The 12,883-nt window shown below is 41.9% G+C and overlaps 1 protein-coding gene across 1 annotated transcript in view; it reads right to left on the reverse strand.

Moving 5' to 3' along the window:
• Window positions 1-1,388: 1,388 nt before the first annotated feature.
• LOC145858981 (SH3 and multiple ankyrin repeat domains protein 2) overlaps window positions 1,389-12,883 on the reverse strand; it is an 84,174-nt gene continuing 72,679 nt past the window's right edge. The window contains exon 8 of the mRNA XM_082957688.1: window positions 1,389-6,072. Within this exon, the coding sequence (XP_082813814.1) occupies window positions 5,529-6,072 (544 nt within the window). The 3' untranslated portion in view covers window positions 1,389-5,528. The remainder of the gene's footprint in view (window positions 6,073-12,883) is intronic.

Here is a 12,883-nt window from a genome sequence, read left to right on the forward strand (position 1 = left end):
TGGAGTTTGCAAAAAGGCACCTGAAGGACTCTCAGACCATGAGAAACAAGATTCTCTGGTCTGATGAAACCAAGATTGAACTCTTTACCCTGAATGCCAAGTGTCACGTATGTAAAAAACCTGGCACCATCCATATAGTGAAGCATGGTAATGGTAGCATCATGCTGTGGGGATGTTTGTCAGCGGCTGGGAGACTAGTCAGGATTGAGGGAAAGTTGAGCGGAGCAAAGTACAGAGAGACCCTTGATGAAAATCTGCTCCAGAGAGCTCAGGCCCTGACTGGGGAGAAGGTCCACCTTCCAACAGGAAAACGACCCTAAGCACACAGCCAAGACAACACAGGAGTGGCTTCGGCATAAGTCTCTGAATGTCCTTGAGTGGCCCAGTAAGAACCTGGACTTGAAGCAGATCGAACATCTCTGGAAAGAACTGAAAATAGTTGTGCAGCGACACTCCCCATCCATCTTGACAGAGCTTCAGAGGATCTGTAGAAAAGAATGGAAGAAACTCCCCAAATACAGGTGTGCCAAGCTTGTAGCTTCATACCCAAGAAAAACCTAGGCTTTAATCGCTGTCAAAGGAGTTAAGGGTCTGAATACTGATATTTCAGTTTTAATTTGTAAGAAATAAAAGAGATAAAAAACAGTTTTCCTTTGTCACTGTGGTGTATTGTGTGTAGACTGATCTATAAATCTATTTAATCAATTTTAGAATAAGTCTGTAACGTAACAAAATGTGGAAAAAGTAAACGGGTCTGAATCACTGTATATACATACACACTCCGGACTCCGACATTGCTCTTCCTAATATTTCTGTTTCTTAATTCCATTATTATTAGCTTTTTTTGATTTGTGTGTATTGTTGTGTATTGTTAAGATATTACTGCACTGTTGGAGCTAGGAACACAAGCATTTCACCACACCCGCTATAACATCTGCTAAATATGTGTATGCAACCAATACAATTTGATTTGATTTTGATTTAAAGGTGGTGGAATTATCAGGGACTTATTAAGTCAAGGTCAGAATATGGAATATCTATAGACACACCTCCGCCACACCTTCATTTATTCCATCTCACCAACAATGAATAGCAGGTGTATAGCACCCGATTCTCATGGTGAGAATACACAGAGAGAAAAGCACATCAAAAAGGAATTAAAAAAAGGACGCATGTGCAGTGAGAGGGTGTTTTCGTGTAGTAGTAAGGGCTCACGAGGAAGGAAGCTATACTGTTCAGCGGCAGCATGACCGTCATTACAGTGGTGTCATGACTGGGATACCTTGTAGTGGACTCGGGAGGTGCCGCTCTTTTTCATGGTCCTTCGAGACGGATCCAAAGAAGCACAAACACAAAAATAGGCACATCAGGAATTAAATTAATACAACCATAGTGCAATATTATATTTATTTCTTACAGTAACTTTTGGTTGCCATACAAGAAGTATTGAGGATTTGGGGGGAAGGAAGAGTGCAGTTACAAGAAACTTCTCTTTCTTATTCATATTGATAATTAGATAGTCGACTCTACGTATGAGGAATTACAACATAGAGAACATGAACACAAATATACACAAAAGAGACGGAAACGTCTTGGTATTTATGTAGAATGAAAAATAAAAGAAGAGAAGAGAAAATAAAGAAGAAGAGAAAATAGCAAAAGTATCCAAATAGTTGCCGATGGGTAAGTGAAGAACTGTGTTGTGATGGTAGGGGGGATAGTGAGCCATGCCAGTCCTTATGTAGCATAGCCTTATAGTCACACAGTGATGATTTGTATAGCATCTTAATACTACTACTCAGTTCTACGATTCCACATATAAATTAGCTTAGTGATATGTTGTTTTTTTTTCCATGAAATCAACAGTCACAACGAATCTTTTTTTGTACATTTCTATATAAGTTGAGCATAAAAGTGTCATCGGGACAGTTTTCGATCCAGTGGACTGTGAGGATATGTATAAATGTAAAGCGTTTCAGTCATTTATACACACATTTTATACAGACTAAGCGATTGGAATTGTCAAAAATTACAATATTCAAGATAGGCAGGTGATGGCCAGAGGATAGTATATAAAATATATTTTGATTGGACAAATGTCTTCTGTCCACTTCATCTATCAGTGTTCATAACATCAACAGGTGATAATATATAATGATAGTTCATCTTAAAACTGGGAAAAAACACCACCAAGGATATCCATTCAGTATAAATATTGCTTCTTAGTTTCCTCATAAATCTGATAATATTAATTTCTATTAATATATATTTATATATAATATAGTTCTTGGTTTTTTTCTTCACTTTTTGGCAAACCACACTTCAGAGTTGAATATTTTTCTCCAAATGTCTTTTATAAAATTCCATATAATTCTATATAAATCATAAAAAATACTGTGCTTTTTTCTATGTCACTTTTGTTGAGTCTTTTAAAATAATGAATGGATTATAGCAGCGTTATAACTCCTGCAAGTCCTCTTTTTTATCATCCCTTTGTCTTCCCTTCATCATCATACAGTTGCACACAGGGACCAGGAGAGAGAAAAAGGAATCTCACCAAGGTAGATTTTTTTTGTCCAACAGGAGCCCCTAAATTGCACACAATCCAAACAATCATGGTTATGTTCATAGAACATCACTGTGAACTGATAGAATCATGGATATGTCTCGAATGACCACAAAATACTGTTCACTTTTTAGTGATATGTTATAATATATAGGTAATCTGGGTACAGTGGCATACATGGCATCCACACTTCTCTTTGCAGTCCATTCTGGGGTAGTTCTAATCTAGTTCAGAGGCAGAGAGGCCAGAAATGGGGCACTATGTAGAGAATAATGAGCTATTTGAGGCACTATCCAAACATAAAACAGGGATAGTGACAAGAAAATAAGTTCTGAGGGTGGATGCAATGGCCATAGTCTTTCATAGAAATTCTCTCTCTGAACCTTTTAGAAATATTATACATATAATTATTCTATAGATGTACTCTTTTCTTTAAATCATTCCTTAATACACATTCAAAACAATAAATATATTCAATTTACTTAAAATCAATGCCATCAAACACTTCCTGGGTAGTGACCTATCAGCAGTTCTCATATTAACATTGACATAATGGTGTTTCATGAAAAAGGATGGAAACTATTGATTGGCTGTCAGATTGGAGCTTTGATTGGAAGATAATCTTGTTCTACCTGCTCATTGGTGTGAGAGCTCATCACTGGTGTTGAGAAAAGGACTCAGTAACATTTTACTTGAAGCCTGTAGTAATAATACTTTATAACTTTTTATAAGCAAGCCTTATAAAAGGTTTATACCTGCAGGCTTATGTAAAGTGTTATGGAGGACTCTCCCTCTCATTCTCAAATGAACAGGAACCAAATGCATCCTCGAAAGCCTTTATTGGCTGGATCAAACCATACCCCTCTAATAGCTGCTCAGTCGGTGCTGCTGTGTCACACCTCTTTTCTTCCCTCTGGAAACAGCAGTTAGGATTAACACCTCTTCTTGTTAATAATTACATTTTGTGATTCATCGGCAATGCAAACACTGATTATACACAAACTTTGTAAACGTTCCTATAAATCTTTTTTAAATCCTCTTCGGTGATTGTGTGAATGTCTGGGTAGCAGATTTGAGTGAATTAATATTATTCATAGTATTCTTGGCCCCTGCAATGAACAGTATAGGTTAGCTGTCTAAAAACAAGCACACAGTCAACCACACTGTCCTATGTTAACCCAGATCACAAAGTAACACCCGTTTTGCACTCATCCTTTAAATGGTTGTCTTCAAATACCCGCCGAGAATCATTGTGTCAACTATTTTTTTTTAACCCTCACCTATAACACAACAGCACACACTGGTATTAATATAAAAACAATGTTTGATCTGTGAAAGGAATCACTCAGTGATTAGACATGATTAAAGATGGCTGGAGAGAGATGGTGATATTATGGCAGGAAAATTGTTGTTGTGATAGGTGGATTATTTCTGTCATAGGCCTGAAGGGAGGTTGGTTGGTTCGGGGATAGGGAGTAGGGGTCTGGCATTCCACTCCTGTCCAGGTCACTGTCAATTGTGTGGAAGACAATGAAAACACACATGACGCCAACACTTAGGGCTAGATTCTATCAGATCCACACCAGCGTAGGGTTGTTTTGGCAGTGTCGGAGGTGGAACTGTGTTAGAGCTGTCAAATCCACAAGCGGCTCCTAAAACAGACATTGCCATTGGCGGCATGGAGTCGCATTAAGAGAAATCCCACGCAGCCCTGTTTACAAGTTCGAACACCAGAATGTGAGATGCAGTCTACACCTTGATTAGGCTGATAGAAATCCTCATTATTTTGTTTCATGATTTTCAATTTGAGCATATTATTGTATGCTATATTATTTCTATATAGCATACACTTTCTCTTTTTGAACTTACAACACAAAAGGAATGGGTGTGGCTTTGTGACAATGATCACCGATTTGACAGCTCTAACACAGTTACACTTCCGACACTGCCAAAACATCAGCTATGTGGGTGTCGGCTAGCACCGCTTAACGCTTGATTTGATTGAATCTAGACCTTACACTCTCACTCATGTCTTTCTAAAACCCATTTAACAAACCTCCCACAGTGTGCGCACACACGCCTCACAAACATGTCTCTGACAAAACGCAAATACACACACCTTCCACAGTGAACAGGGATGTGAAGGGGACAGTGGTGCCTGCTACAGTAGAGCCCCTCCAGCCATGCATTAGAAAAGACTAACACATCAGTATGTTTCTCTCTCTCAGGAGAAGGCCATCGCCGGATATCTGTGTGTGTGTGTGTGTGTGTGTGTGTGTGTGTGTGTGTGTGTGTGTGTGTGTGTGTGTGTGTGTGTGTGTGTGTGTGTGTGTGTGTGTGTGTGTGTGTGTGTGTGTGTATTTGCTTGCAACGAGTGATATGGTTTAGGATTAAGCTAAACATTTCTGCAAAGGTTCTCGTTTCTAATGTTTTTCAAATGTCTCTACAACGTCAGATGCATCCATAAACATAACCCACGGTTTGACTCTAGTGAAGAAATATTCTCTGAAGAAACTCTAGCAAAGATAGAAAAGGAGCGCCAACCAGCTCAGCTGGTTCCAAACACCCGCACGGTGGGAGCTTGAAAAAGTATTGAGTATTCCAAAGCAAATTGGGAGTTGTAGTCTTTAGTATTCCAAAAATGTCCAGGTTGGATTTCTATCAGTATTTCAAAGTGTTTGAGGGCTACGTTTCAAGAATATTCCAAAGTGTGGTGACATGAGCATCCCTAAAAAGATGCAGGATTTTTCCCACTTTTTCTCCATTCTGGATTGATGTAGTTTCTCCAGGATTCCGACATCCCTTGATACTCGGGAAGCAGAATGGGAATGGTCAAACACAAACACACCACAGAGTCGAGGCAGGAAGGGAGGAGTCAGAGACCGAGTCCTAAATCGTCCCAGACAGAAAAGGAGAACAGGTAGGAGAGAGAGTGTTTCAGATAAATCCACACCCCCTGGCTTTATCTGTCCTGCAGCATTTTGAGGGCCCTCTCGATGTTCATGCGGTGGCCCACCCTCGTCACCCCCAGGTCAATCAGATCCTCTTTCTGCAGCGAGGGCAGGTGGGCGCCCTCGATCTCGTTGTCCAGGAAGGCGTCTTTATGCTCCGACAAATTCAGACTGTCCAGCCAGTCGGCCACGTCCAGCTTGCTCCACAGCTCCACGGGCTTGGAGGCGAAGGGCTTGCCTGAGGTGGCTACGGCCTGCATTAGGGTGAGTGGTGAGGGGGAGCGCGAGCCACCGCACGAGGACCCTCCACCAAGGCTACCACCCATGTTGCCGAAGCCACTCGCACTCCCCATGGGTGGGGTGGGCAGGCCGAAGAGGTCGCTGAGGCTGGCCGAGGCAGAGTGGGGTAAAGAGGAGGGGCAGGGGGGCGAGGAGAGGTTCGAGGTGTCCGGGGGGCTGCAGAGGTGAGGGGGCAGGCTGGAAGGAGGGGTGCAGGAGGAGGGGGGCAGGCTGAAGGACACGCTGGAGTTCCGCTGGCTTCCTGAGGCTGGAGAGCTGGAGAGAGAGAGAGAAAGAGAAAATAGAGGGAGAAAAGAGAGATAATGAGAACCTAACATACATATGGCACAGTGATGAACTATGGTATAGAGTGGCTGTACCAAACTAATCCAGACCATAATGATCAGAACATGGCAACCAAAGAAGACCATGGCACCCTAGAGAAACTTGGGCAGATAAAAACCTCTAGCAAGAAGCAAACTCCTCCCCCTCCACATGTGACTCACAACCAACCCCCCACTACAGGATATGTGTGTGTGTGCGTTCAGACCTGGCTGGTGTAAAACAGATGTAGTGTTTGCTGACCTTGACGTGTGGTAAACCTGCTGAGGCTTGGTGTGGAAGTGGGGATCGCTGAGAGCTTTCAAAATAAACACGAAGTTCATGAACATAAAGTATCTTACTGATCTAAGCACAGAATTCTACTGAAATACTTGAAAGAGCCACTAGGGTGCAGTGTTGTCAGTGGATTTTTACCTAAACCATACTTTACTTCACTGGTATTTTACAGTCTACTATTTACCAATTAGGCAGTCCATATTTAGCATTTTTCAAACTCCTGAAAAAGCTTGTTCCTGCAATCTAGAGCCATAATCATTATGATACATTTTGTGTAAAAAAATATGTATATTTTTCTGCATATTTAAGCGAACCACTTGAGCTGTCTGTATCCTCCTGACTGGTGGTTATTTTGTTAAAGAAACTAAATATGCTTCTTTGCATCTCTGCTAAAATCTGGGTACAGATTTAAAGGAATGTGAGTCTTATTCAGTATATTTAGTAATTGCTTGCTTTTCTAAAGTCTATCAACCTTGTCAGCAGGCATAACAGCTAAAACAGACAAGCTATAGCTACTCTGACTTGATCGACAGCCTGAAATGGCTTCTTGGTAGCTAGTTACAGTTCATTCGGAAAGTATTCAGACCACTTGACTTTTTCTACATTTTGTTATGTTACAGACTTATTCTAAAATTGATGAAATCGTTTTTTTCCCCTCATCAATCTACACACAATACACCATAATGACAAAAGCAAAAACAGGTTTTTAGAAGTGTATAAAAAAATCCCCTGAAATATCACAATTACATAAGTATTCAGACCCTTTATTACTCAGTACTTTGTTGAAGCACCTTTGGTAGTGATTACAGCCTCGAGTCTTCCTGTGTATGACGCTACAAGCTTGGCACACCTGTATTTGGGGAGTTTCTCCCATTCTTATCTGCAGATGCTCTCAAGCTCTGTCAGGTTGGATGGGGAGCGTCGCTGCACAGCTATTTTCAGGTCTCTCCAGAGATGTTTGATCTGGTTCAAGTCCGGGCTCTGGCTGGGCCACTCAAGGACATTCAGATATTTATCCCGAAGCCACTCCTGCATTGTCTTGGCTGTGTGCTTAGGGTTGTTGTCCTGTTGGAAGGTGAACCTTCACCCCAGTCTGAGGTCCTGAGCGCTCTGGAGCAGGTTTTCATCAAGGATCTCTCTGTACTTGACTTCGTTCATCTTTCCCTCGATCCGGACTACTCTCCCAGTCCCTGCCGCTGAAAAACATCCCCACAGCATGATGCTGCCACCACCATGCTTCACCATAGGGATGGTGCCAGGTTTCCTCCAGAAGTGGCGCTTGGCATTCAGGCCAAAGAGTTCAATCTTGGTTTCATCAGACCAGAGAATCTTGTTTCTCATGGTCTGAGAGTCCTTCAGGTGCCTTTTCGCAAACTCCAAGTGGGCTGTCATGTGCCTTTTACTGAGGAGTGGCTTCCGTCTGGCCACTCTGCCAGGCATGATTGGTGGAGTGCTGCAGAGGTGGTTGTCCTTCTGGAAGGTTCTCCTATTTTCGCAGAGGAACTCTGGAGCTCTGTTAGAGTCACCATTTGGTTCTTGGTCACCTCCCTGACCAAGGCCCTTCTCCCCCGATTGCTCAGTTGGCCAGGCGGCCAGCTCTAGGAAGAGTCTTGGTGGTTTCAAACTTATTCCATTTAAGAATGATGGAGGACAGGTTCTTGGGGACCTTCAATGCTGCAGAAATGTTTTGGTACCCTTCCCCCAATCCTGTCTTAGAGCTCTACGGACAGTTCCTTCGACCTCTTGGCTTGGTTTTTGCTTTGACATGCACTGTGCGACATTACATAGACAGGTGTGTGCCTTTCCAAATTATGTCCAATCAATTGAATTTACCACAGGTAGACTCCAATGAAGTTGTAGAAACATCTCAAGGATGATCAATGGAAACAGGATGCACCGGAGCTCAATTTCGAGTCTCATAGCAAAGGGTCTGAATACATATGTAAATAAGGTATTTATTTAAAAAAAAATATACATTTGTAAAAATGTCTAAAAACCTGTTTATGGGGTATGGTGTGTAGATTGATGATGATTTTGTTTTAATTAATCCATATTTGAATAAGGCTGTAAGGTAACAAAATGTGGAAAAAGTCAAGGGGTCTGAATACTTCCTGAATGCACTGTATACTAGATGACTAGGAGTCGCTGTGTTCAAGCCACCGTGACTACATCTTGGCACTCCCTCACCATTTAAACAAATATTTTTGAAGCTATAGAAATGCATTTATTAATGGCTACATTCGTTTTGGCTACATTTATTATATTATGTGAGCTAAACAGTAAAAAATGCAAGAATATATTTACCAAAAAATTCTTAAAGTATACTTTTTTGAGATTGTTAAAACAAAGAATAAAACAGTACGTCATATAACATTATTACACCACTACATATCTACAGTACAAAATGTATAATACCACCATACAACAATATTACAATGTACTGTGTGTGTGTGTGTAGAGTGCGTGTGCTAGCGTTTGTGTGTGTGTGTCTGTACCTATGTGTGTGTCTCATCACAGTACTCACTGCTCCATAAGGTGTATTTGTATCTGTTAATTAAATCTGATTCTACTGCTTGCATCAGTTACCTGATGTGGAATAGAGTTCCATGTATTCATGGCTCTATGTAGTATTGTGCGCCTCCCATAGTCTGTCCTGGACTTGGTGTCATGTCTTGTGGGGTATGCATGGGTGTCCAAGCTGTGTGCTAGTAGTTTAATCAGACACCTTGGTGCATTCAGTTTGTCAACACTTCTTACAAAAACAAGTACTGCTGAAGTCAATCTCTCCTCCACTTTGAGCCATGAGAGATTGACATGCATATCATTAATGTTAGCTCTCTGCGCACATTTAAGGGTCAGCCGTGCTGCCCTGTTCTGAGCCAATTGTTATTTTCCTAAGTCCCTCTTTGTGGCATCTGACCTATAGCAGGGGGTGTAAAGGCATACGTTTTTCCAGCAGCAGACTATGATCGATAATGTCAAAAGCTGCACTGAAGTCTAACAAAACAGTAACAATAACTCTGTTTACAAGAAGAACGCAGATAACCAGGAACACACACACAACAGCATGTAGAAAAAAAACTCGGACTGCACGAGGGGCCAGAGGGAAGCTTGCAGCACTAAGTCCACAGAGCATGTCCTAATGTGATTCACTCTCTATCTCAGAGTGTGTGTGTGTGTGTGTGTGTGTGTGTGTGTGTGTGTGTGTGTGTGTGTGTGAGCGTTGAGAGAGTACATCTATGTGCATGCGTTCAGACAAGCATGTCTTTTGGTAGTTGAACTCTAAATAGAACAACAATGCAGCATATCGAGGAAGAGGATTATACAGTATTTGAGGTCAGCTCTGCTGGGAATAATCATTATAAAGTGGTTATTACTCTCATATCCAGCAGTTCATTCCAGAAGAATACCATTTGACAATCTGGCATCAGCATCACAGTATCCTCGACTCACAAAACAATATACCTAACACAAACATGCAGTGGGCTTGACAACACAAGAGGGACAGAAGAGAGAACCTAGATCTGGTATGCAATCTAATGTCAATCTAATATTTTTTGGAACAGTGTAGTCATGTGTAGTGTACATATCAGTCCCCTACAGACCACAGAGATTTGTGCAGCACCAGATGGAGTGATGGATTGATGGGGAGATGGATGAAGAGGCGTATGAAGTGAGAGCAGGGACACACAGGGCAAACCATCACCCCCAAAAACACACACAACTATGCCCCATTCAATTCAGATTAACACCCTCATTCAATTCCCCCTCTAAACTTCCTTCTGTGGTTCCATACTGATCGGGCTCTGAAGGGCTGCAATGCCTGCTAATTTGTTGACTAATGTATGTGTAGAAGTCAATTAATATACTGTAATTACACTCCTAAGTATGGACAAAACCAGAAGACACAGCAGCCCTTGATGACCAGGTTGGTTGTCCCCTCTTTCCCTTGTACTATATGGATAACCCTGAGGGAAGTTAGGGAGGGGAAGTGAAATGGGCAAGGGCGTTATTTGGCCCAAATGGATTGGGCCAAAGTGAAAGCACTAAGTCCCCCCCTCTGGACCTGTAGCACTTTGCACCATGGGTAAAACTTACAGCTTGTTTTTTCAGCACCAGCTTTTCCACATGCAGTCATCGTGATGGAGTAAGGAGAATGGCGTGAAACAGAGGACACATGAAAAGATGAGACAACGACAAAACACATGGGGAGACACAAACACTATCACGCACGCACGCACGCACACACACACACACACATACAAAAAGGGTAAAAAAGTGAGACAGAAAATGTGACAAAATGCAGTGAATGAACATATGTCCTTCTAAACTGACATCTCACTCCAACGTGATAACCTCCTTGTGAAGATGGGACACTAAAAATTCACTTCACAGAACAGAGGTCAAATCTCGTAATTTCATCTAACAGTCATAGTCTGGTCCATTTCACATATACTGTGCATGCCCCATGAATGCACTTGAGCAGCTTTGCATAATAAAAGTTGATGCTTCGTTATCTGACACACTGATCCATTTCTAACTGATCAATACTTTGCTGTTAAACCTGTGATCACAATCAATACCATCAGGCTGACGAGGTGGGAGAGGGATGAGGGTATCAATAGCCTACTGTGACAGAGCAACACATACCTTGGACCACACATCGCACACACACCAAACATTATCCAGCAATGAAAGCAGAAATGATACCTTCTGACTTACTTGCTTATCGAGTTTAATGACCAACCTATCGCTCCAACCTTCCATAGCAGATATAACAGCCCAGAAGCGGAATGGTTTTACTGTATATAAATGGGTCTGCTTTGACTGTGTCATTAGAGATCATACACAACATCATCGGAGCCATTTTCTACAGAGTAGTACTGGATGCTTCAACTTAGTGCAGTGAATTTAACCATTATAGATATACTGTACTGTACACACGCATATACACACGAATGCACACACAAAAACAGTCAAGAGACTCTTTCTCCATCTCACCACACACCCTCACACATGCACTCACACACACAATCCCCCACTCTGCATGCACTCACACACACAATCCCCCACTCTGAAATGTTATGTAACTGTGGCCTAGTAATGGATGTTGCACATGATGTGGATGTGCACACTGTGATGACACTGAACTCTACTGAGGGTTAGCCCCCCCCACCCCCCCCCCCCACCCCACACACTATAATCGGACTGACATCACTCCAGCGGGCCTCAAGGCTGCTCTCATCAACTCGTTGCTAGGCAACCCCGTTCGCTCGCTGGCACACTAATCTGTGAACCTAAAAGACGGCGATAAAGTGAAAGGAAAAATGTAAGAATGCTAAAAAGGAGGGAGAGCAAATCCTTCATGTCGTGGCGTTCATCTGGGCTGGTTCTGCTGTGCTGAATGCTTAAGACGGAGAGAGACTGTTTCTTATGAACCTGTTTAAGTCAGAGAGAGGGGGGGAGAGAGAGAGGGGGGAGAGAAACTGAGACAAAAAGAAACAGACAGAGAGAGAAAGATACAGAGACATAAAGAGACATGGAAGGCCCGAGAATGAGACAGAGAGACAGATAATATAGGCCACCCTCTCTTTCATATCCATCTGCTCCATGTGCTCAGCTACAGGGCACCTTGCCCCTTCTGCTACCTAATTCCTCACACGCTTCCTCACTTCAACTGTTCTATATGATCTCTCTCCTTCCCTCAGGCTGTACTAAACAGTACCGTGCCATCTTTCCCTTTAACCTACACTGTGTAGTGAATCTGTTTTCCATAAAACAAGTTTTATGGAAAACTCGGTCCATATCATTGGTTCAACTTATTCCAATCAGCTTGAAATGGGTAGAATACGCCAGTCCCAAACACCTGACTCTTCCCTCACCTCCAACCTTTCCTTAGCCCTTATCTCTTCTGTGTTTGCAGATATGTGGCGAACCAGCTGTAAGCAATATAGTGGAAGGAAGCTCTGGTCAGTCCATTGGAGGGAAAGGCCTAGTTTTAACAAACAGATCTGCAAACACTGGAGAAGTATTTATATCCTGAAATAAATAGATCATCTCACTAAAATACATTTTAACAAAAAGTTAGCAAAAATAGATAAAATATTGCTACCGTGGAAAGGAAAATACCTGTCTATTTGTGGAATAATCACCCTGATTAACTCTTTAGTCATATCCCAGTTTACCTATTTACTTATGGCCCTGCCTACACCTAATGACTTGTTTTTTCAATTATATGAGCAAAATATATTCCACTTTATTTGGAACAGCATACCAGACAAAATTAATCAGGCATATTTATATAATGAATATGAACTCGGAGGGCAGAAATTATAAAATATTAAAGCATTTCACCTTTCACTAAAGGCTTCAGTCATACAAAAGCTTTACTTAAATCCAAACTGGTTCTCTAGCAGATTAGTAAGAATGGCTTACCCCGTGTTCAAGAATGGCCTTTTTCCCTTTATTC

This window comes from Salmo salar, chromosome 11 (assembly GCF_965601325.2).
Source record: "Salmo salar chromosome 11, fSalSal1, whole genome shotgun sequence".
NCBI classification, from domain to species: Eukaryota; Metazoa; Chordata; class Actinopteri; order Salmoniformes; family Salmonidae; genus Salmo; species Salmo salar.